The 26,644-nt window shown below is 45.1% G+C and overlaps 1 protein-coding gene across 8 annotated transcripts in view; it reads right to left on the bottom strand.

The window, feature by feature from the left end:
* The window catches only part of LOC119178803 (proteasome adapter and scaffold protein ECM29), an 881,180-nt gene that overhangs the window by 265,853 nt on the left and 588,683 nt on the right, over window positions 1–26,644 (bottom strand). For all 8 annotated transcript variants that reach the window (XR_012895350.1, XM_075895092.1, XM_075895224.1 and 5 more), the window contains one exon: window positions 13,567–13,626. Coding sequence is in view for 7 of the 8 variants with exons in the window: in XM_075895092.1 (XP_075751207.1) it covers window positions 13,567–13,626 (60 nt within the window). In the remaining variant the exon portion in view is untranslated. The remainder of the gene's footprint in view (window positions 1–13,566; window positions 13,627–26,644) is intronic.

The following is a 26,644-nucleotide window of genomic DNA, read 5'->3' as shown; positions in this document are numbered from 1 at the left end:
GCCCTGCTGCCTTTCCCACCATGGCTCCTGCGTGAGGCCAGCTGAAAGCAGCTATCGCCAGGGCGCCTCGCAGCCAATTCTGGTTCGGCCTCCCTGATCACTGGAGAGGCCCGGCTGCCCGAACGTCCCAGCTCCGTCATCGAGCCAGAAATGCGGGGCCTCCGAACCACAACCGAGGCGGCGTTCGTCAGACTTGCAGCTAAACAAGAGCAGCAACGAGCCATCAGTGAGCCCCTTCCGTGCCTCTGACTTCACACTCGGGCATCACAACCTGCGGACACTGTCACGCCCTTCTGCCCCTCCGCGCAGTGGACGCTATCCTGCTTCAGCACCATGAACACTAGTCCCACTTCCTTGTGCTCCCTTTCGCAATTGTTTTTATAGTGCCATGTGTTTATTTTGTTATTTATGTTTTTGTTTCTCCTTTGTCATCATTTTTTTAGCAGCAGTAACAGGGCTGGACTGAGGTTAGCTGTCGCTCATAGCAGTGTCATTTTAACTGCATGGGTGATATGCGGCTGTTTTTTACAGACCGGTAAAGGGCAAATTTAGGAGAGGGGGATGTGGGAATTGAGGCTATCCCGCTGCTTTTGCGAGGGCTTAGCCGCCTTTTCTGCCGTTCTCATGTCCCGACATGTCTGCCCTCATTTGCTGTCTGCCGCGCTGGGAGAGCGGAGTGACGTTTAACCCCCTCACCCGGTAGCAGATGTTGACTGTGGCGCCGCGCGCGGAGTCTCCCGAGAGGTTTTCGCGCTGTGTTGCGAGCGGGCAGACAGATACTCTCCGGGACTGCAAACGGTAAACGGTGAGCCACGCAATCTTTTCCGTCCGTCGACTCCCGTCGCTCGGGGCTCGTCGGACTTCGCTGACAGCGCCTCGCGCCCGAGGCGAACGCTCACCTTTTGTTGCCCCACTGCGTACGCACGGCCGAAGGACGGTATGGTGTCCTAGTGTGTGGCCTAGCTACGCCAGCCCGTCTCCCTCTGAAGCCAACGCGAGCGCTTTTGTCCTCGCTCGAGCAACCGGGCCTTGGTCTCGGTGTCTCCGTGGAACACCTTTACCGCGAAGACGTGCTCATGGCACCCTGTATAGTACTTTATGCCCGTGGCGTGGATAAGCCTATTTGCTTTCCCGCCGCCCCTTTGCAACGAGCTGTACTGCGTTTGGTGTTGCCACAATAAAGTGTTGCGACTTTTAGCAGTATTGTGTTCTCGCCACGGCGACGGTTAACGCGTGCCCTGCGGCTCGCTAAGACCGGACCCACGCTGGTGGCCGTACTTCTTCGGGATATGTGTACACCACAACTTTCACGCAACAAAAGTTATTGCTTCTCGCATTTATGGCTTCTTGCGTTCGAAGGCATTGTTGGTTTATTTTTGGCGGTAGTAGATGCCGAAAACCGCATCAGAAAAGGTTGCCATGCGAAATCTGACTGCAATTCTCCCTTCTGCCTCCTATTTTTTCTTTTCGTTTTTTTCCCCCCTCACTTTTGTTCTGCCTGTGAATAAACGGCTGGAAAGTGAGCGACTTTGCTCGTGACGTCCGAAATCTGCGTGCAGTGCTCGCCGCGTTCTGTGTTATCTTCGTCACAAGTGGACTTCAGCGGTGCACATGTGAGTGTGCCTGTCACATACTTCAGAATGCCTGTCTTAACTTTTTCTTTTTGCTTCGTGTGTGCTAAATTTTTGCAGCAACCATGTTGGAAGTGTTTGTTGTTAAAGTAGGAGGCTTTGAAAAATGTTTGCTGCATGTGGACTCAGTTTCAAGCGGTAGCATAGGAAAATAGTAAGTGCACCAAAATATGGTCATTATAACCGATAGATCGTTATATTTGGGATCGTTACAAGTGGGTTGAACAGTGATGACAATACAAACAGGAGCCAATCAATGTGTAAATAAATAATTATGGTACAAATCCTCATCTCACCATCTATTTACGCCATTAAAGTTACTATGCTGTGTACTCTCGGCACAAGAAATGCATTCGCATTTCCTCACGATTCCTTTCGGGGAGGTGGGGGCTTTTTTTTTTTATTACAGTGCTTGTGTTTTAGTCGGAAATACGATCTGGCCCTCAGCAGAATTTTCAAAACCAATTTAAAAGCCCGATCTTGGCTCGAAATGGGTGTGCCGCACAACAACGTCAAGCGTGCATCGTGCAGTGTGGCAGCCCACTAGTACCCCGCGCCACACTGGTCATACAATTTATGTATGGCACTGGGAAAGCACCCTGCGTTTTCCAACAGGCTAGCTCATAATGAGCTCATGCATCATGGTATATGCGCTCGTGAGAAAACCCAAGCGTATATGCTGACTTATGTTACGCCAATGCTGCCGACGCTACACCAGCGGCATATTGCACAGGGGATCCACCTCCCCAGAATGAGACACTTTCTAGAAAGCCTTCAGTGCAGTCAGCTATATATTGCAAATATGTGGTGACAGTGAAGAATTATGCTCAGCCAGTTCACTTCGTAGGGGCAAACAAAAATTTAGATGATTCCTAATCATACCTCATTGCTTATTTCTTTGTAAAGCTAGGATACAATTTCGGGGTGCTCTCTCGTGAAACGACTTTATTGATGACTTATTTAGTCGGCTTGAGCTTTTTACAGTGCGACAGTTAGGCACTGTTTTAAACTGAAGAAAAGAAATGCGCTAGCCTGTAACAAGTGGTTGGGCGCTCGCATCTAGGACAAAACAACGGCTTGCCGTGGCTTAACCAGCACGCGCTTGAAGTGCATCCAGTTCTTCCGAGTGAAGAAAGTGAATACACTGCCCCAGAACATGCAGCTACAGCAGCTGCAGCACAGCAAAAATCAGCCAACCAGAACTAAGAGTTAGCAGAAGCAGTCATCAACACTGCCATGTTATGCAGAAAGGAAACCACACAACCTCAGAGCAAGGTAGACTTGTGCGCCAATACCAATATTGTTGGCGGCGGCGCGCCGGTGTTTCCACCTTTGGCGGTGGCGTGTCAACTGCGCAAAGTCCATCGGATTGGCGGCGGTGCGGCGCGCGTAGGAGAGGGGGGATACGATCACAATTCAAGACTTGTTTCTTGAATTTTGAAAAAATAAAATAAAATAAATCTGTTTCCCCGAACGAACAAAACACTTGAAGTGACAGCAGCATGCCCTAATGTTATTTATTTACAAATACTGCTCTTTCAGTTTTCGAGACATAACAAGTGTAAATGCAAATGTTCAGTACCTTCAAAAATACAACTTAACATAATAACATACATGTTAAAATATAAATACATGTGGATAATTATTTGCCGCTAATAGTCAAGAGAGAGGTATATAACAGCTGCATCGTGCCGGTAGTTCTCTACGAAGCAGAAACCTGGATATTTACAAAGAGGATTCAACCTGAATTGAGAACAAGCAATGAAAAGGAAAATTATAGGTGTAATCTTAAGAGACAAGAAGAGAGCAGAGTGGATCTGAGAACAAGTCGCGCGGGGTTAAGGGTATCATAGTTGGAATAAAGAAGAAGAAATGAACATGGGCCAGGCAAGCAACACGTAGGCAGAAAATGACTGGTTATTAAGGGCAACTGACTGAATCCCAGAGAAAGCAACACACGAAGGGGAGGCAGACTGTTCAGTGGGCCCATGAGATTAAAAAGTTCACAGCTATAACGTGGCAGCCTAAAGCACAAGACCAGATTGATTGGCGAATCATGGGAGAGGTCTTTGCCCTGCAGAGGGCGTAGTCAGGCTGATGATGGGTGTGTTCACGCAATTACAAATCAAGCTCATTCTAAAAATTCACGTTTCACAGAAATTCAAACCACAAACAAAAGAAGACAAAAACAATTCCTTATTAATCTATTGCGCACAATATTTAGAGAATCAAATCACCGTGTATGGTGAGCACAAGATGCAAGGAACGATATGGGTGCTTGAACAGTGGAACCAGTGTGAACCATCTTATTTGTGCAGGGGAATGACACGCTTGCAAGTGCACCAATGTTCGACAGAAGCTGCAGTGATAAATTATGCAGATACGAAGCAATAAGAAACACTGATCAAAGCGACAAAATATCAACAGTATTGCTTTTTTAACAGATTTTCACATAGCTATGTAATGTCTCTGGTCAAGTCATGAACTCCTATTCGAGTTTAGCCAAAAGCTCATAAGCTGTCAGTTCGCATCCTTTTGTCTAGTTGCTAAACTTGTGTCGGAGATACCGATGTTTTCAAAGATATTGTAAGGTTCTGAAATATAGTCCCATGTTAAATTTGTTGGAAGAGTTGCACCAATGTATTTGAACTCCATGATACGTACTAGACTTACATCGTCATTAGTATATGCAAAATGAAGAGGCCAATTCTTATTTGAAAATGTCATGACTACGGCATTTTTGGAGTTACTGGACAATTGACATGTTTCCCTCCTGTTACAAAAAGACAAAAAAAAAACAGTAATCAGCACATCTTGACCTTGAGTATTGGAGATGATTTTACAGATTACGCAGTCATCTGTATACATTTTAAACTTAATTTGGGCGTGACTCATAATCTCAGCTGCATCCCTTATAGAAATTATAAACAAAAGCGGCCCAAGCACTGAGCCTCCAGGCACCCTTGACCAACGTTACTAGATTAAACTCAGTTTCAAAGCTCCGTATCTCCGCCAGCGAACGAGGATAGACCAAACGGCGGTCGCGAGAACTAGCGACACTGCAGTCTGATCTTGCGCTACTCTTGGCGCATCGTCTGCTATGGCGGCGTACCGCGGCAGCAGTTCGCTGCGCTGTTCCTCGCGCTGGCTTCCCTGTTGTACTGTTGTCACACTTACCTATTCATCATGCACTTCCAGTCGACATTCTCGTGTCGCATTTGCGGACTGGACAAGGTCTCCTGTATAGACTGGCTCGGATGTGTTGCTCATTGCAAGTTCACTAAGAATCGGTGTCCTGTCTATATTTGCGCTGTCTGCATTCGGTTTAACCTCCAATTACAGGAAATTCTACATAAATGAGCATTTTCAGCATAAATATGACCGCTGGCATTTTAACCACTGTCATCTGGCCTAAACGAAAAACGGCCCAAAACGCCTGTAAAAGCCTCAAACAAGTTGACTTACTGGAATACAAAAATGCTCTATAAAAACAGTACTCATGCTTTCTACTAGTTACAAAAAATAAAAAACATTCTTCAAGAAATAGTACCCGCGCTTCACACCGTTCATCAGAAAAGTCTTGGCGACGGCTACCAATCGAGAGCAGAGTGCAAAATGTTACAGCAACTTCACCTCCTTTCTCGTATTTTTCTCCTTTTCAGAAAACTCCCGATTAGTTTTCTTGAAAAAAAAAAAAAAGAAAATTCCCGAACATTACCCTGACGTTCTCATTATGAGCGGTATAATCAAAAGATGCAGTGGTGACCACTCAAACTTTTCAAGCACAATCCAAAAAGGTCATCAACCAGGAGGTTTTCGTGAAAAGCCTCTCGGCAGTTTTCTCAATTGCTTTTAATGTAGAAAGAAGGTCGTGTAAGGGATGATCTAAGCAGACTTCTTGAAAACACCTCATCTGAATGAGTGCACTTTCATTTGGTTTGGGCGCGTCTGCTGCAGAGATACTTGTGCAAGATTCTAGAGATCCTCTTTGCACATTGTCACTCATTGAATTTTTTACAAACGTACCCCCAGATGCAGTACACTCATGGTGCTACTTCCTAGTGCACTTCGCTGTATTGAGAAGTGACACCAAGATGTGCCACCGTGGCCTAATCTAAGACTCAGACATGAGAACACTGCGATTCAAAAAAATATCCATTGCTGTAATAGGAAAGAAACGTAACAAAACCTGGTCAGTGACAAAACACCAGCACACATACGTTTGTGTCTTGCTGCCTTTTGTCTTGCTGTTCTGTTTATGGCGGCTCCTCCAAACTGGGCACTGAGCATTCTGGCGCTTTGGTTATGAACATTTCGGCTTCCATATATGGGGTGGAATCGCTGATGGGTACCAAGTGCGAGCTCCAACTTTCCAAGTGAGATCAAGACTTCTTGCCCAGCAATACATGACGGTAGCGCGTTCAATGCCGTCATTCTCACACTGAACGTCATAGACTTTGCGTTTGGCAGTGAGCTTTCTATCTTTGCAAAGCAATACTTGGTGCCACCTTCTGAATAGCGCCGAATTTCTTCGCAGGTCTGTAATGGTCAACATAAGTGGTTTATACCCCAATAGAAACTAAACGATGGCATGCAATTGATTCACTTTATTACACCTGATTTAAAAGTTCTACTATAGTAACATGGTCTTAAATTGTTACGATCGTCTGGTCACAGAGGTTAAAAACACCTTTCAGTGCGTGCTTTGAGCATGCTCTCAAATTAAGTTGTAGGATAAATGACTGACTCCTCACGTATACTTATATTTAAAATTCTTATTTGTTGTACACTCAAACTTCATTATAACATAATGAGATAAAATGAAATAATGGATATAACGAAGCAAATAAAATTCCCCTTGAAAGCTCCATTGAAAACCATGCACTTTAAACCTCGTTATAACAAAGTAAAATTGATTGGTAAATGAATATAACAAACTCTATCAGATAGTCTATAAAATAGTCTATAGTCTATAAAAGAGTCTATAAAAAAGTCTGTAAAATAGTCTATCAAATAGTCTATAAAGAAGACAACCGTAGTGTGTAAAGTATATCATTTTCTGTGGAGTTTGACGCCAGTTCTAGGGAGCTCTTTTAAAACTACCGCCCCGACCTTACAGCTACCCCACGTGCGGCCGAGAGAGCCGTCCTCCTCACACAGCCAGTGGAGAGAATTGAGGAAGCGCTCAGCGGGTGACATGACTGAGAAGCGGCGCCGCGGTGCAAAGCGATTTCCCTTTCCGCGTCTTAAAGATGACGGCAACGACTGCGTCTCCACTGCTACCCTCTGCACCGAGAAAGGAGGACTCTCGGAGACAGCATTTTTCTTTTTTTTTTTTCCGCGCGTGGACTTGAAAAGAGAAGGGTTTCTACGGGCAGACTAAAAAAAGAGCAGCGTGGCACAGGAGCATCGCAGATCAACATTTGAGAGAGAGCAAACAATCCACCACAGTCTTTTCTTTTCTTCTTTTCCTTCTTCGCGCGCAGCATTGAGAGGTGTCGTGGCATTTTCGGAGCCCGGTATGTATTATTTAACTGCCGCAAGTGCTTGCGAGTTCGAATTACAGGGTGTTTTCGCCCATTGGAATACACATAGCTTTGACGGGACGTCAGCGTAAGTTCAAATTAATCGAAAGTTCGAATTAAGCGTGTTCGAATTATTGAGGTTTGACTGTGTTTATTTTTTGTTGCACGCGTCGTCGCGTAGCAGTACATCGGGCCGCAAGGTGGTTTCCTTCTTTGCATGCTCTAATTATAGGTGTGCGCCCATCTGAGCATACATAGCCACAAACTGTTATAATCGATATAACGAAATAATGGATATAACGAAATAGTTGTGCTTCCCCTTAAACTTCGTTATAATAAGGTTTGAGTGTATATTATTTAAACACGATAGCTTTAACGAGTTCGTTTTACAGAAATTCCGGTGTTGGCGTCGCTGGCAGCGTCTTCGTTTGTGAGTGCAAATCATTATCTTGTCCATAACCAAGAAAAAAAATCAAGAAACCTGCCAATAAAGAAAAAGAACTTCAGCACAAGCGAAATCGATCCCAGGCTGTTTGCGTGGCAATAAGGTGTTACTCCAGAGAGAGGCACACCAATGGTCGAAACTGATTCGAAAAAAAAAAAAAAGAAACTATGAATTTTATGTAGTATGAATTCTCATTATTATTGTGTGCAGCCAAAAAAGCGAGGCCTTATGTTTAAACTTCTTTTGTTCATGTAGTAAAAGGTACTTCTTCTATCCACTCAATAATGAGTGGTACAAGTGTAGGCGTCTAAACATGTGAAATGCGCAACAAGTGGGTGTTAGAAAGGCTCAGTAATTACAGGGCGCTTACTTATGTTTGTGTGTTGCTTTACGCCCGCGTAATGCCCCCTTTGCTGATTCACAAAAGGAAGAATTATGGGGCAGTGGGGCACTTCGGAACTGTACTTGCAGTAGACATTCTACAATACTTTGAAACGACCAGTGTTGCATGCACAGTCGTTCATTCCTTCACGGCACAGTTGAGGCATACACCGAGAACGAAGCTACACTAGTAGTTGAGAAGGTGATTCGCACAGGGCCCGGTTACGCTATAGCAGTCTAGTCTTGAAGGCTGTGGGGTCTCGACGAGGAGAACGCGCGCCTCGTTACGCCACGCTCTTGGAGTGAACGAACACAGTTGACGCGGTCGGTGCACAGCACACCACATACATACATTTATTAACTAATTTAGACGAGGATATCGTCCGCCGAATGTTACACCAATTTCGATTAACACGCTACCATACAAACAACATAACGCAGTGACACACTAAACACACACTAACACACCCAACACACTAACACATACCCAAGGCGGCGTCGCCAACGCCTGACTTTCCACGCAGGACCCCGGCGCGAAGCCCGCGGTGCTGAGCACCGGGGACCCGCGCTACAGACAACCGTCCGCGGCAGCCGCCACGCGCAGAAGAGGCTCGCTCAACGCTCGCCCACCGCCAAGGCCTGCCTTCCGCCAGGGACCACCGCCGGTGCTACCACTCTACCAACAGTGGTACTCTAAGCGAACACAACGCCATCTATCGCCCGGCGGTGGTCACCACCGAAATAAAGCCTTGGGGCGAGACACGCGCGCCATGCGGCGCAGACAACTTTACAGGGGGGGGGGGGGGTGTCAGCACCCCCACAAGGCGAAGCTCAAGCGTCCTTCAAGTTTTGTAATTTTTGTGTTTGTGACTTGTAATTGTCCCACAATATACATAATACTCAACCGAATCACCTCTGCCATATCCACCAATTGCTACCGCGTGTAATAATAATAATAATAATAGTAATAATAATAATAATAATGATAATAATAATAATAAACTACAATATGAATTCTCTCGGGTAACCTGCAAGGCTGGACAGCAAACTTGCTTACGATCATTCGGCTGCTAGCTCGTCACCGCTGGGCGAAAGAAATCGGAGGCGACATATATGAGGTTCTGTAGCTCCTTATAGCAGCTTTTATGTTGGCCCACGCCACTGTGCACCGTACTTAAACAGAAAATAATTTAATAAATAAACAAACAAATGAATGAACAAGTTGTGTGGTGCGGAGCAGTCATTGTGATCACCGCTGTTGGAGCCTGGTGCAAAGCTAGTCCGCGTACCTCAATGTAGATAAATCTGCTCTTCCTCGCTATGCCTCATTCATGACAAACGTGTTTTCGTACAAAAAACTACGCAGTGCAAAAAGTCTGAAAAGTGACGTGGGAATACAGCGCACCACTCGCTGTAGCCGCTTGCACGTCACCGCCGCCGTTCACAACACGCGCCCCCGGGTTGCTAGAGCAAGACAGGACTGCAGCGCTACTAGTTCTCGGGACCGCTACACTGCCCGCCTCTCCGGTGGAGCTATCAAACTGAGTTTGTTCTAGTAACGTTGCCCCTTACTTGATCTGTACGTCAGATAACTTCGCATTGTTGAACATAACAAACTTTAAGCTCTATTTCAAGAAATTAGTTATCCAATCGATGAGCTTGTTGTCGCCAAAATTGTGAAAAAAAAAAGCTTTACATGGCAAGCCATGTCAAAACCCTTGAAATAGTCAATAAATAAGGCATAAATCTGTCTACGGTCGTTAAAGGAAGCAACAATGTCGTGCGTACATTCAAGCAACTGTGTAGTCATCGGGAAAATAGGTTGTGTGCATTTGGGTATTCCACATATTATTCGTTGATTATATGGTCCAAAAGTAAGGAGCTGGTATAGAAAGCAAAGATAACAGCCTATAATTTGCTATTTGCTTTTTCGCGGACTCAAGGGGACTCATTTCTGCAGTTGAGGAACTGTTGCACAGATCTACAGTAGACTCTCAGTAAACGGAAATCTGTTAGACGGAACTACTGCTTAAACAGAACTATTATTTCTGTAATGCTCGGTTTCGAGCTTGCATTCTGCACCTATGTTCAGTTCTGAATAAACGGAACTCCTGTTAAATGGAACATATTTTTCCAGTCTCTTCAGGTTCCGTTTACTGAGAGTCTACTGAGCTTTTTAAATATTACAGTAAGATAATTAGCACACCAAACTGACTAACACTTTAAAAGTATTTTTGGCATACCGTCTAGACAAGTGTGTATCGAGACTTGAAAATTACTATTAAGTTATGCACTTCAGAGGAGCTCAACTCAAGATTAGAAACAGCAGGTCGTTTGCTGAACGCAGGAAATGAGGGAGTGATGCCGTTAGCGGTAGAAAAAAAAACAGACTTGAACTAATTATTGCAGGCATTTGCTATAGCTTCCGGATTTGAGGAGGACTGGCCATCAAGAATAAACAAAGAGGGCATAGGCGATACAGGAGTAATCGACCTTTAGAATCTAGATAGATTTTTTTAATAACTGTAGTGCATGCATTGCTAAGATAGTAGTTGTTAGCCTCTTGATTTTAGCTTCTATTTACTTTCTAATGCATCACCTCAAGAAGCATTATCATTACACTTGGAATGAAGATTCTTACATAAGCACTTTATGCGACGAGTGAGCCTGATTATATTTTTATGGTAGCAGGGGTGTCTAGGGCTTCATTTAACATATTTGTGTGGCACACACTTTGACAGGCATTACACAAAACTTAAGCAAGAGCGCATCTACACAGCAAAATCACCCACAATCAAATTCCTCAAAATATGACACTAATGTGTCCAGTGCACAATGAATACAAATACAACACTTGATACACATGACACACAGCCACCTTCCAGCCGCGAGGCCAGAAGCTGATGACACAAGAGTCATCAGCTTTAAGAAAGTTCAAAAAGTTTTCATCTAAGGTCTTTGAGGGTAACACCCCAAGTTTGAGGCAACTTAAATAAAATTATGATAAAAAACCTTCGACGACTTCACATTTTACCGTGCGATAGCAGCTCGCAGACCCATAATGAACTTAGGCTGCCACTTACTCTTTTTATCTAAACTCGCAAAACTGTAAAACGCTAGTGTATGGGAATACGGCTGCTCCCAGAAAAAAGCAGGATTTGCACAGTGATATTATAGCATGCAGAAAGGTAAACGAGCCGTTCGCTGGTGCCTGCTAAAATAGTGAAGGCGTTAGCACATGCTAGAACTCGCGACCACGCCCTTATATTCAAAGTTCACTGATGTGGGTCGAGCCATGCAGCCTCCCACCCGAGTATCCCTTCATACTCCTTTGTCCAGTAAAAGCGAGACAGGGCTTCCTCTCCAGTTGAGGAGCAATCAAAGGTAGGCTTCGCACGCGGAGTGATGTTATCGCATGCATTCTTTTTACCATGGAGAAAGGCAGCTTGTTTCATGTATGCTTCACCTGTGTCCCTCGCTATAGCGCTCGTGATATTTTATCTGCAGGAGCAGCATACAGTGTGCGTACAAGACTAATTTAATTGAGCTTTATACGGAACATGACAGGGATGATGAAAGTCTGTAGAGAGTGTCCATATATTTCTTCTCGAAACCAAAAAATATACAAAAACTGTCAAAGCGGGCAGGTATTTGTTATGGAGCGTTGCGTTGTCTTTGCTGTAAAGAATTCGTCTATTGGGAGGATGAAACGATTCGGAGCGTTTTCCTTTCGTTTGGTTCTCAATTATATTGCACTACTCTCTCTTTACTACAATTCTCCCAGGCTCTTCGACATTTATGTTTTCATATATCATGTGTGCAATGTGAGTGCTAAGCATTGAGCTTATCAAGATTTCGAACTAATTGGCTACACTTTTCTTATTTGCATTTGCGCAATCAAAAAGTCACAAAATGCAGCGAAATTACAAGCTCATTGCGCATGATAGTTATGCGAGACGAGAGGAAGAACGGGGCTAGCTGGTTGCGAGCGCATGGCAAAGGAGGGTACAAAACAATTTACACTTCATATTTGTCGTACATAGACCGTTCCGTACTTGCAGAGAGCATTTATTGGCAATGAAGGGAATGCTATGACGCCAAACTGGACATGTGCCACCACTGAAAAATATAGTCACACAATTGTGTCCGTATTTTCTGCATGAAAATTATAAAAAACAACATTACCTTATTTTATACAGAATGTTGTTTATATGAAGACGCAGCATACACCAATGACATATTCATAATTCTTTTACTTCTTGCAATGTGATTTCATGGTTCTTCACTCGTCAAAACATCACTCGTTTTATGTACCTGTCAAAATGGCGTCTTCACTTTAGGGTGAGTGCTCGTTGCCATCCAGCTGTTCCGACGACTCACCGAAGAAACTTGACAAACTTCACTTACATATGGCTGTCTCACATATGCAGTGTTATTATTCAAACACCACCGTCATTCGAAGCGCGAGTTGGACTGGACTACTTGGCGGAAGAGTTCATGTGCAGTAGCTCTGCCCCTGTAGCTTTCCCTTCAATGCGAAGAAAAGTTGTCCACGAGTATATATAAAGTATGTGCCCTAATCATGTCACGTGAATCACTGTTCTGGCGTCACGAAGGGCACCAAAAGAACGAGAATCGCCAAGAGAAACAACACGCTCAACAGTGCATCTTCAGAAGCTGTTTTAAGGCCCTTACATGAAAAGCGCATGTAAACATGAAATCAATAAAGCAATCACGACACCGCAAATGCCACTTCCAGAAATCTTAAAGCGGCAGAAAAGAAGTTGAAGTGATGTATTTATGGCCAGATTCCCCGCTCGGGTAAAAATAAGCCAAACTTCGGCGGCAATGCGAACGACGTGAGCAAGAATGGGCGGCGGCAGCAGCGCACACCTCTAGAGCGAGGTGTGCAAAAGGCACTGGCTTCTCCGCCAGAACGAAGTGAGTCGAGAGAGATGCGTTCAGCAAATATAGCGATTGCTGTATCTCCACTCCTACTTTAGCATCTTACTAACCCCAAGGTGTTTTTATGTCAAGGGAAAGGGGTGGTTTATGAACAACTGAAAAGAAACACTCATGCTTCACACACTTGCATGCAAGCAGAGAAAGTGAAAAATCTTTGCAACACGGCATGCTGCTAGTGTCAACAATTTGAAAAGACAGCTTGTCCTCTTCAAGATCAACACAAGCTCCCTGACTACACGTCCGCTCTAGCGACACCTCGTGTTTCAAAGATATTTCATTTTTACAAGCTCCAATGAGTCCTGTTTTGTTGGGTGAAGTGTTCATATGGGTTTGGCACACTGTTGGCAGTTTGAGCAAACCTTAGGATAAAAACTAAATAAATAAGCACCCAACACGGCATTAGCTGCAGCTTTCTTTGAACATTGCAATAATACAAAGAACTTGAAGAAAAGGTAAAGGAAGAGACCTGCTTTCTCTACCCCTTATTTTCTTGTTTTTGTCCTGAAATTTGATACAACTTCGATAAAGTGCCAACACATACAAGAAGCCCAGGCCAGACCGCCTGAGGTTTGGCCACCTATCCGCAAGAGACATCACAGTTCAAGATACGGCCACTTACGTAGTTGATGGTTTCCATGGCTGGCGAGGTTCGAGATGCGGCAACTCTTGCTGCATCCAGCTGCACAACACCAAAGACAACAACAACAAAATGCTACGACTGAGAATCGTTCAAGGAACAAGCTTCATAGAACACTATGGTAATTGCCGGTGTCAAACATTTTTACAATGTGGATTTAGTATTTACAAAATATTATACCTTCATTATTATGCATGAAAAAAAACAAAGGAGTACTAGTTTCTAACAGAATGATGCCATATAGCAGCACTTTTCAGTTTTAGATGCCTAAATATTTCTTGCCAACTCAAAACTGTCAGCATTGATCCCTCTGTCACATAAGCAACAAGAAAAAAACTCGGCACCTGCTATAAACTGGTGACATACTAAAGCACAAGCACAAGCCTGGCTGCAATTATGTTCGGCATTGAAATCGACCCTCTCAACCACAGAGTTTTGTACAATATTTACTAGAGGAAACTGTGGTGCTGCAATCATGCAGCCGCCATGGCAATGATAGGTAGTGCACGGAGTTGCCTAGTCTTCATGCTTGCAGGCTTTGAACGTGGTTGGACGTGTAGCTTTGTTTGCTGTTGTGCTTTGATACTGTTTCGAATGAAAGAAGGGACTGTTGTGAACTTTATAAGCAGATAAAAAATGGTGGAGAACTGCTGAACTTAGTCTTACGACAAGTTGGCTCTATGCCTCAAATACGCGTACTGCCCATCATTCCCATGCTGGCTCAAGCACCGTGCTTTGCAGCTCCCATAGACATTAGCGCCGAAGTTCTCTCGGGTGTACTATTATAAAACCCTATGCTTAGAATCCCTCATGAAAGTACTTTTCCTTTTGTGAGCCTTCTTGCTTTAGAAGACTGCAAACTTGAGCAAAATACAGCAGAAAGTGCTTATAACTCAAGTCGATGGAGTCACGAATATTTGCACTGTAAGCGGTAATACACTATAAGCAAAACAAGCTTTTTTAAAGGCCGCACATGTACAGAATGAGTTGAGAATGCAGTCGTGCATCTTAGAATCAAGTCATGCGATGAGGGGTGCTTACAACCATTAAAACATTCGAATTTTCAAAAATTAATGTCTTAATTAAGGCCAATAATACCAACGAAATGATTGCAGAAGAAATGAAACAAAACTACATAAAAAAGCACCATGACAAAAATTCGCCGCCTCCATTTCAGACCATCTATTATGCATATTACACAAACTATGTTGAACCGTGACCAAAATTTCATTTCAAGTCCTAGTCTTGAATGCACCAAAGTGCCCAAGACATTGAAATGGAATTGTGAACCACCATTTCAGTTTTACACATTCCACCCCTGCCCGCATTTTGATTAACGATATGATTTTCCTTTCCTTCAAGTGCAGCCACCACGAAGAGCTTTGTTGATTCCATATCAATCAACAACTTCGATGAGCTGCAACCACTGCCAAAAAGCAACCTGCACTGATTAGGCCTAGGTGGCGGATTGGCATGCTGTCATGGAAAGTTCAACGAAAACAACATGAAAATCAGCCGTTGAAAAGGTCACACTCAAGCACTGACCCAAGATCAGTGCAGGTGATACCAAGTTTGGGTCTGCAACTGAGAGATCAACAGTGACAAAAGCCCGCCAAGCTTATGCAAGTCACTTGCAGTGAAAGTTAGTAGTTCACATCATCAAGCAATTAAATTTGCAGACAAGGTAGCAAATGCAGCACCTTTGCAAGTGCGATGATGATAATGCTTTTCTAGACAGCAAACTCAAGGTACACTTGATGAGGATGTGATTACACATTCCGTGCGGAGCACTCTCGGCCGGACGCTGTAGCAGTGCAAAGGCTTCTCTGTCTCCTAGAAAAACGCCCTCCTTTCTCACTTAGCCAGCTTGCACAGCGCTCCTAAGGTCTCTATTTTTTTTCTCATCCCTCCTCCGCCTACCTGCTTATTCACACTGTGTCCCCGCGTTCATTGTGACGACCTCATCGCTCCCACACCACAGGCACACCACGGACCCACCATCATGTTTATCAGAAAGATTTTCTGGCAACCACATTATAACCAGTCGTTTCTTTTGGGGGACCACACATTAAGTGGTATGTGTACACATGGGGTTGTACAGGAGGATAAACGGGAGTCGAATAAGACTGAGTCGTAACTGTCCCCACACTATAAGCACTTGCATTTTAAGTAGCCTGCACTGCACCCAGTATGCATCAGTAAGGAAATATATGCACCTACCTAGCTCCACATTCTTTTATGTTTTCACTAATAATGAAAAACAATAGTTGAGCCCATGGAGAAAGAATAATTTGAGGAGGAAAAGCACCCGAGGACGATGCAATATTGCATCAAGGCAGATGCAATTTTCGCCGCAGCCCAATAGAGGATGCTTCCAGCACGTTGCCATGGTTTACATGTATTCCTATGTACATGACAAAAAAAAAACGCAATGCCGTTTCTTATAATGAAATAACATTGTTCAGCTGACACTGTATTCCAGGAACAGCAATATGACACCGACGAGAAAGACACATGAGCAAATGACTGATGATGATTATTTACAGCTGAAGCCCAATAAATGCCTACACTGATTTCTTCAGCTGACCGAAGCAGGTAGCTGGGCTGTGAATTACACGTGGAATGCATATAAAACGGCTTGAGACATGAAACATGCATGACCTCTGTCCGATGGCAGAGGGGGCATGAAGAGTTGTGACACAGTAGTTCACTGGCGTGATCTGTTTTGTAACTTCGTAGGGAACAATATAGTGAGACTCAAGCTTTTCGCATAAAGCAGGGGTTTGTGCAGGCGTCAATAGGAGTATATCACTGCCAGGGCAATGGTAAACGACACGGTGAGTGGCATCGTAGCAATGTTTGCCATCTTCTTGGCTAGCTTCAGTGTTTATCCAAGTGCGAAAACGGTGCTGGGCAATATGGAACACATACTAACAATTGATGAGGCCAGAAGAAAAAACTTCGAGTGAATAGGTTGCTTGGCATCCATATATACTATGAAAAACAAAGAGTAGCCTGTGGTTCATTGAACAGACCTACTATACACAAATGTGACAAATGGGAAAATCACATTCCTGTTATGGTGGTCAGGTTGGATATGCACTATAGACCATATATAATGTAACCCCTTATAGTGGACAACTGGTTACAATATGGTCTTCTTTGACTACCGTTTACCCTGCCATAAAACCGCATGTATACACACATCGCTTATTGTGCATTACCCTAAGATGGAAGACCAGTTATAACACTGTTCTAGGGAAATCGTTGTGACAAACGTGGTAGCGAATGTACGTCTGAAAGGAGGTGCACAAGGTGCAGCCCGGGCAAGCAACGAGGTCGCTACGAAGGAGGGAATATGGAGTGAATGAACAAAGAGCAGAGGGAGGAAAAAGAAAAGAAGGGCTCACCATGCTGGGGAGGGCTCACCATGCAGTGGCACATGTGCATTAACACACAAGATGGAAGTTTCAGAAGACTTACATTTATTCACAAAGAACAGGACATCCGTCACGATTTGAAGCAATCAGTGATGCGCGTCTGCACGGCGAGTCAATCAATTTTGCACGCAGCTTGCAAAACATTTCTACTTCTGCTTCAGCATTCTCCTGGCAAGGGAAGTTGCACGCGGCAATGTCCAGTGCCGGCGCTCTCTGAAGACAGTGGGTGGAGTAGTGGTTAGAAGAGAAAAAAAGAGTGGTTACAAAAGAAAGAAGGTGCTCAATTTCTGCAACCCGGTAGGGAGCCCGGCACAGCGCCTCAACTCAAAAAACGACGACAACAACGACTGCGTCTCTGCTACTACCCTTTGCACCACAGCCGCAGCGTGGCCAACACTTGACGAGAAAGGAGGAGCGTCTCCTCGCAGAGAGAAGCAGATTGGTATTTGAGAGAAAACCAACACTCTACGGCAGCTTTTTGTTTTTGCTCTTTTCGCGCGCGTTGTTAAAACGAGAAGGGTTTATGTGGCAGGAACGAGAAATGGGGAAGCGTGGTACCGGCGTGTGAGAGAAAGCCAAGACTCCGCTACAGCTTTCTTTTTTTTTTTTCTCTCTTTTCTGCAAGGGTCAGAAACAACTGATTTCGCAACAACTTTCTTGCGAAATTCACGGTAGTGCTGTAGAAAAATGATACCTATTCCTTGCCCACTAGCATCAGTGTGTAGTAACGTAGGTGCCTTGTCATCGAAATAACAAAGAACCGGTAGGGATGTCAGTGCATGCTTGAGTACTTGGAGTGCGGCTTCACACTGATCATCCCAATTAAAGGAAACGGTACAAGCAAGGAGCTAGAGGAGTTGAGTGGCAATGGTGGAAAAGTTGCGGATGAAGCGTTGAAAGTATGACGTGAGCCCAAGGAAGCTGCGCAGTTCCTTTGTACAAAATGGGCGTGGAAAGTTGAGTACTGCCGAAACTTTGTCTGAATTGGGCTGAATGCCATCTCTCTTAAACATAGAGTTTCCTATAAATACACTAGAGGAAACTCTGGAGCTAGAGTTACCGGAAGTTGCAATGCACAGCGCTTCAATGAGCATGGGAATGATAGATAGTAAATGAATACTTCAAAACATTGTTCTGGCTCCGTTTGCCTTCGTGCGGTTCAGAGCTGCATTGTCACAAAAAAACAATCAGCACAGGTTTAGAAGATACGCCTCACCACCTTAAGAGGTGGGTTCTAATTTTTTTAAAAATTTTTTGCTCAATCTTAACCAAACTTCACTACCTAAGCTATTTTTTCATGCTGATTGCAAATCTCTAATTTGTTTCTTAATATTTCAAGTGGTTTAGAAAATATGAAGGTCTGAATCTTAATTAATTGCGTAATTCTTACGGGACTTCTTGGGAATTTATTTTTGCTAAATCCAAAAAGTGAATGCATAATCCCAATGCTGGAGACTTGCTGTAGGGGGTGATGCTATTTTTATCCATTTGAAGGCATTTTATAAGCAAGAAAATGGACGAACACTTTTGGTCACTATATTACAATAAATTTCTCTCTAAAAAAAAACTAAAATCTTCAATGGTAATTTTTTAAGTAATGCTAGCGAAATACAAATAGCATCACCCCCTAGATCATGTCAAAACGAATAAAATAATACCAACTTTGTAGTATTCACTCAAGCTTAACATAGAAAAAACCCCCGTAAGGCCGAGTGCAATGTGCAAAAACATCGAACTGAGAAAAATGCATTTGAAGTTTCTAGCAACTTTAACTTTTGCTAAAGTGAAGCTACAGCGATATTAATGACATCATTCTGTAGCTCTATATTATAGGATAAGTGGCCATGCTAAATTTCACTGCACCCACCCAGAATACTGCTCACAGCTTGTTCTAGAACTATAAAATAGTCATTGACTCAAAGAATTATTACTTTTTCATTTTGTGGTCGTTCCAGTGCCTTGCAAGTGAAAGGAACACAAAAAAATCGTGTCATAATATTGTCCTTGGATAGACAATAGATTTACACCATGTTTAGGTCTAAAACCAAGAATATTTATTTTTGCATTAATTCTCACTATTGCCATCATGACTATTTACAGCAGACCAGGGCTGTAAACAAAGTCCCCTGCTGGCTTGTGACGCTTTGAAAGTCTTTCCTTTATTGAACTGCTGTCAGATTCTCTCTTCGCGATTTTTGCAGCCTGCCCTTGTCCTTCTCAAGGCTGCGACGCACCAAGTTATTGCCAGCGCTGTAGCCCAGCTTCTCGGCAATTTCCACGTTCCTCCTGGTTGTGCCTAGGTTGAAGCGGCTCATGGCTTCGGCAACTGCCCTTTCAATGCTCCTCAAGAATGCATGCTGAGTTTTGGGGGCCTGCTGCCAAATCATAGCGTGCAGGCTCTCACATGGGTTCTGGGTGATCCCATCGCTGCACCTTTCAAAGAGGGCATTGTCGCTCAGCCGCCTAAACACAGGCTCCAATGCCTCAGTTACGAAATCAGGCAGGCTGTCCTTGTGTGGTGGCGGCTTCTCATTTTTCGCAAGAGCTCTCTGAAATTTGCACCAGGATGCAGGGCCTTCAGGGCAAAGGTCATGCTTTGGTGCTTCGTCAGTTGAAGACATGTGGTTCAACGTTGCTAGAACAGCCTTCTGCATACCTGCAACATCGTTCCTGTGGCTTCTCAATGCGTAGCCATAGTATTAGGTGATCTTCTTTATCTTCTGTTGTTTAAGTCTGCCCTTTCCACCAAGTGAGCCACCTTGAGCTTTTTTTTTTTCTCTACAAGGGTACGTAAGGCAGCTCCCATACGCTTGTGTACATGATTTATGCAGTCCTTTTTGGCCACCTTTATGAAGCCATACACCTCTCTCTCTGTGAGTGCATGGAATGTCCTGCTGTCGCCGTTCGACAGCATTGTCGTATAACGAAGCTTGTGCTTTTCAAGAGACCGCTCAAGCAAGCGTAGTGCTGCCTCCACTTCCATCTGGCCAGCATTACAATTAACATTCTTCTGGCACAGAGGGGTATGCTGAATGAGCCAGGCAGAATGTCCTGCTTCTCCTTCCTTGGGTCCTGTGGTGCAAGCCAGGCAAAAGTTGCATAGCACGATATGGTCTATCACGAGGCCACTATACATCTCAACAATGCAGCCAACACATATATGCGAGCTATGTCAATGCGTAAGCCAGGTGCTGTCATAAATGACGTCGACGTTTCCGGGCGCGTTGCCGAACTTTGCAGAGAGCTCCTTGACGCGAGCAACGTTCACCGCTTCGCATTCGGCAGCAGTCGCACAGCAGGCTTCTTTCATTATATTCATGTGGCTTTGGTAACTCTTGTGGTGAAGCCCTCGATGCGAAATATTTATCCCGGCGAAGAAGTCCGACAGAGCTGTTGCCCCCTTGCCGATACTGTTGATGGCCTTCAGGGCATGCATATTAACTTCAAACGGCCTTATTTTGGCGTCGTTCTCGTCGGCTATACGCGGGGACGAAAATCTTCGCGAAAGTCACAACTGCCGCACGTGACTATGAGCTTCGAACACAGCCCGTACTCTTTCTTGGCCTTTGAAATAGTGACGCTTCTTTCACCGCATTCTGGGCACGTGACAAGTCCAAATAACAAGCGTATCGCCGCCAGATCAACAATAACAAATTCTGTCCCGTTTTCTTTGCCACTATCCTCTAGATCAATATCTAGTAACTCGAACTTACGTTCCGTTGCGCACTGCGATGCGAGTGATGCCTTCAAGCCTGCTGCATTTCTCGCGCACTCAGCAAACTCGTGTAAGTGCAAGATGACGATCCGACGACGACACAATTTGATGAGGTGCTGCTGCAAGGCACAGGAGAGTGCACCGTTTCGGACACAAGGGGCCGCAGCTGCGCGCCGTCGTCGGAATGCGCCGCTTCGGCGACATCGGGCGAAATCGGCTGCACGTTGTCGGCGGCTTTCTTCTGGCGGGCGTTCCACGGGCGCCTCCGTTTCTTGCCGTACGCTTGGCACGTCTTCTTCTTTAGACGAGCGTCTCCAATCATGCCGGCAAAAGACGGAAAGTCGGTGCGTCGGTCGCATAGCACAAGCAGGCACGTGCGGGAAGCAGACGAACAACGTGCGCGAACGGGAACGGGTGGCCGACGAACAATATACAAAAAAAAAGCGCGGGCAACTTTGCCTGCATCAGCCAATGGGAAGCGAGAAACAGGGGGCTCGCCTGGTGCGCGCGCGCTCCGGCCAGTCAGCGGCCCGAAAGGGGGCTCCGGAAAAGGGGCGAGGAAAACCCTTCTGTTTAAGCGACGACATTTTGAAGGGTGGCAAAATGCGCACAAAGGAATCAGCTTCAAAACAAGCCCAAGATGGCGGCTTTCGGCCAACTGCCTTGTCGGCGGCGCGCGCGAGAAGTTTAAACGAATTTGACCTGCCGTGGGTTGTTTTGCGGCTCCCGTGGCGGCTTCATAATCAATTTTAATCCATTTACTGATCGAATTCAGCGCTCACAATATGAGCACACGTGCTTATAGGTCTAAAGATTTCAAATATTGCATTTTCTCAAAATCGACTTTTTGGCCATTTTTCACCATTCTAAGACCCGCGCCCCCCCTTAACCTTTTAGGCTCACCAATTCAAATCGCGCCACAAAGTTCAAAACGGTCTGTTCTTTTATTCAAAACAAAACAAAAACACACCAACGATCAAAGCCACAAGTGCGTTCGAAGCCTGCAAGCACGAAGACTAGGCAAGTCTGTGCGCTACACACCATTCCCATGATCGCTGATTGAACACAGTGCCAGAATCCCATCTAGTTATTTTAAAAAAATTTTATATTGCTAACGAGATGTATGAGAACTATGATCGTTGTTTTACTGAAGTGGCACTTCTTCATGTTCAGTTGAAGTCTAGGCAAGTGAGCACTTCATTTTGGCATTTCAGATGGTCAGCAAAAGTGGAGGAAGGCATGCGGATATCGTCAAAGTAGCATAGACAAGCTTTCTGCTTGTGGCTGTGAAAAACAGTGTCAATCATCCTTTCAAATGTGGCTAGGCCTTACATAGGCCGAAGGGCATTACGTTAAACTCGTAAGGATCATCCGAAGTCGAAAAGGCAATCTTTTGTCTACTTGGTCCATTGGAATCTGCCAGTGTCGAGACTGAAGGTCAAGAGTGGAGAAGTATTGCGAGCCTTGCAACGAGTCAGTTATACGAGGCATCAGATATGCGTACATCTTTTCGGGTGATCTTGTTGAGTATGCAGTGGTCGACACAAAATCGTACCAATTCACCCTTCTTTTGAACTAAAAGGTTAGGTTATGACCAAGACCTGGCAGAGGGTCATATGATGTTTCTTCTGAGGATGTCACCCACGTTCTCCTTAACGGTTTTGCGCTCTGCCAACAAAACACGATAGGGACGACGGCATACAATATTCTTACTAACGGTGCTGATACCATGATGCACAACTGTGGTCTGCCCGAGCAACAAAGAATTAGCGTTGAAGGAGGCCTGATGTTTTGTTAGCAATTTCAGCAACGCCTCACGTTAAGGAGCAGGAAGGTCTGGATTTATCCCGGTTGAAAAGGTGGCAGAAGTAACAGGCTTGCCCTGTTGAGACTGAGTTTGCAAGGTATCAAGAGGGACTAGCGATACCGGTTTGGTATTTGCATAACAGGTCATCGCAGGACCTTGAGGTAGGAGGATAGTACCAGTGGCGGTGTTTAGGCCGATAACTTCAGCGGCTTTGTAGTATTTGAACCACGCCAAGCTGGATCTCAGTACAATGTGACGAACTAAACAGCGGCTGTAAGGAGGGATAAACACTTCGCCATTGGCAGTGTGCGTAGAAGTGACAATGGTGAGTTGCTCCTGACCTAGGGACAGACAGTATAGAACCTGCAGCTGTGAAAAAACGCTATCGCTTCTCGTCAATATGGGTGCTGCAGTGATCAGTCTTAGCCATCTGGACTACACGTTCAAAGCCCCAGTCTACATGACAACACAAGTGAAAGTTCAAACCTAAAATTTCCATATTTACTCACGTATAACCCCCGTTTTCTTCAGAAAAGTTTGCACCAATTTCGGTGGAGGGTTGATTACATGAAATAAAAAAAGCGATGGGCATTAAAACAGCAAATGTTTTGTATGACAGTATTAACAAACTCTCTCCAACTGCTGCAGGCCTACTCTTCAGTGGCAGGACTGCAGAGCCTTTAAAAACCTATTCGAGAACTCGCTCTCTACAAAAAGAAACTGTCCTTGTTTTAGCTAAAAAATGTACAGCGAAACTGTTAAGTAGCCCAATGCTCTTTTTGCTTCTGACAGTAACAAACTTGCACGAATCGATGCTTAAGTGACATTCGGCTGCTCAATTCCCATGCTCCAGCGTATGCTCGACCAACTTCAACATTAAAACTGGCCGTTTAGCTAACATAATGGCTGATCGTGTCCTACGCAGCAGGTGTCTTGATGAAGTTCATTACGACTGCAAACACGTCAATAAAAGTGCAGTGTCGGATGGCGGCGCATGCACGTTGTGGGTGCACATCATGTCGTCGGCGTGGTGGGCGCAGATGCTTATTGTTTTTTTGCTTTGTTTTCGCATCGCCGTGCTTGCATGGCCCTATAAGCAAAACGGTTTCATCTGCATTTGACAGATGGCTCTCTGTGGCAAAGGGCACGACTTTTAAATTTTGATCAATGTCGTCCGCACTAGCGCAGCTTGCAACTGTCTAGCATGGTTGTTAAACATGTTTTTACTTTTATTGCATCATTATTTTGTAGTGTAATGGCATGATTTAACATTGTTTCAATTATCAATGGCACTAGCTATCACACACACATAATATTGTTACACAAAGTAAGGTAACTTAATGGGGGGTTTTAATGGACGCTGAGTCCGCGATCACAGTACAATGATGATGATCTCCGCCTCCATGGCTCGTACTTACTCAGGGGGATCGCAGTCGAGGCAACGTCGTCTTCCTTCTCTGCCCATGCTTCCCTTGTTTTTCCTGGTAGTGATACTTTGTATCATTCCTCTTCTCATTCTTGCATCCTTCGTGTAAACGGCTTCAGGCGGGCAACATGCGTCACCTCTGTCTTGCATGAACGTCGGCCACTAGTGGTGACACGTGCAATTTCAAAGTTGACCTTGCTGACACGACGGAGTATTACAAAAGGACCGGCATAGTGTGCCAGTAGCTTTTGGCTCAAGCCACGTCTGCGTATTAGTGTCCACACCCACACTAGATCACCGGGAGTATAGGTTACATGCCTGTGTTGACTGTCGTAGCGAGTTTTGGAGGACTCTTGCGCTGCCAGTGTACGTAAGCAGGCAAGTCGACGGGTCTCTTCCGCACGACACAAGGTTTCCGCAATTGTTAAATCCTCATGGATGACAAAAAGAAAGATAGTGTCCAGCGTATGTCAAGGTGAGCGAGCGTAGAGCACATAGAAAGGGCTGTAGCCTGTCGTTTCGTGTTTCCACGTGTGGAAGGCGTACGTGACGAATGGTAATACTTCATCCCAGTTTTTGTGGTCAGAGGCGACGTACATTGACAACATGTTGATCAAGCTTCGGTTTGTGCGCTCAGTGAGACCGTTAGTTTGCGGATGATATGCAGTTGAGTGTCGGAACTTGGAGGCACACAAATGAAGTAATGATTCGACAATATCAGCGGTAAATTGTCGTCCACAGTCACTTATTATTTATTTATTTATTTATTTATTTATTAGAATACCCTCAGGGCCCGTAGGGCATTACAGAGGGGGTGGGTACAACATTTATAACACACAAGAAAAAAAAAATAAAGAAACAAGTGTCAGATGCGCAAATCGGGAAGGCAACATAAGTCAACTAAAAATGTATAAGAATTCAAGCACATACAAGACAAAGATAGATAATGGAAACTGCGTATAGTTACAAGCATTGCTGAGAAATTGCAGTCTTGAATAACAAAGGGTCTGTTATTGTTACAACGGAAGTTATCACGCGAGGAGGTCCGTGTCGGAGGATGACTGAATGCAACAGGAACTCCGAAACCTGGACTGCCGTGGCGGAGCATAAGGCAGCCGTCTCGCAGTACCGCGTCAGGTAGTCGGCGCATACAATTATCCACCGGTTACTTTTTGAGGAGCGTGGAAATGGTCCCATCAGGTCAATGCCAACCTTCTCAAAAGGGGAACCGGGAGGCTTTACCGGTTGCAGGTGACCAACAGGACCCGAGGAGGGCCGCTTGTGGCTCTGGCACTGCGTACAGCTGGCCACGTAGTTCTGAATTGTTTCGCTCATTTTCGGCCAATAGAACCGCTCTTTCGTGCGACTAAGTGTTCGTGCGGTGCCTAGATGGCCAGAGGTGGGGTCATCATGCGTGAGACGCAGAACAGACGTTTGGAGGGACGCAGGAACAACCAGCAGAAAGCGGGCGCCCGTCGTGGACAAGTTTCTCTGGTAAAGAAGACCATTTCGGACGCAGAATCGGCCTTCGCCTAATGAATTTCTCGCTCCAGGGAAGAGAGCTTTTAAGCTTGGGTCATTACGCTGCTCAGTGGCGAAAGTCACGGCATCGGGAAAGCCAGACGACAGAGAAGCGATAAGGTGGTCAAAGTTATCGGCTTCCCAATCTGTCAATGATAGCGGCATTCTGGAGAGGCAATCCGCATCAGCGTGTAGACGGCCAGTCTTGTATGAAATGGTGAATACATGTTCTTGCAAACGAATGGCCCATCGTGCGAGGCGGCCGGATGGGCCACGAAGGTTGACCAGCCAACACAGGGAATGGTGATCTGTGACGATAGCGAACGGGCGACCATAGATGTATGAGCGAAACCGTTGCACGGCAAAGACTACCGCTAGGCATTCCTGTTCGGTCACTGTGTAGTTGCGTTCAGGCTTGCTTAAAGAACGACTTGCGTACGCCACAACGTGTTCCTTCTTGCCAGAACGCTGAACGAGAACGGCACCGATACCGATGCCACTTGCATCTGTGTGAATTCCCGTGGGCGACGAAGGATTGAAGTGCCGAAGTATTGGCTGCGAAGTTAAGAAACACTTCAGCTTGTTAAAAGCGGCATCACACTCGGAGGTCCACTGAAACAGGCTGTTCTTGCGTAGAAGGTTCGTCAGGGGGTGAACCACATTCGCAAACTTGGGTACGAACCGGCGGAAATACGAGCAGAGCCCGATGAAGCTACGCAGTTAATTCACAGATTTAGGATGCTCAAACGATTCAACGGCCGCTGTCTTTTGTGGGTCAGGTCGAATGCCATCTTTGTCGACGAGATGTCCTAACACCAATGTCTGTCGCTCGCCAAAGTGGCACTTTTTTGAATTCAATACAAGGCCAGCTTTTTCAATGCAGCTTAGCACAAGGTCTAGGCGAGTGTTGTGCTCCTCAAACGTACGTCCAAAAATTACGACATCATCAAGGTAACACATGCATATATGCCATTTTAAACCACGCAATATAGAGTCTATAAATCTTTCGAATGTCGCAGGAGCACTGCATAATCCGAATGGCATAACGTTGAACTCGTAAAGTCCGTCGGTCGTAACGAATGCCGTCTTTTCTTTGTCAGCTGCGTGCATCGGGATTTGCCAGTAACCTGATCTCAGGTCGACAGATGAAA

Source organism: Rhipicephalus microplus, chromosome 1 (genome assembly GCF_043290135.1).
Source record: "Rhipicephalus microplus isolate Deutch F79 chromosome 1, USDA_Rmic, whole genome shotgun sequence".
NCBI classification, from domain to species: Eukaryota; Metazoa; Arthropoda; class Arachnida; order Ixodida; family Ixodidae; genus Rhipicephalus; species Rhipicephalus microplus.
The sequence above is the reverse complement of the archived record's forward strand: the minus strand, read 5'-3'. Positions and strand labels throughout refer to the sequence as shown.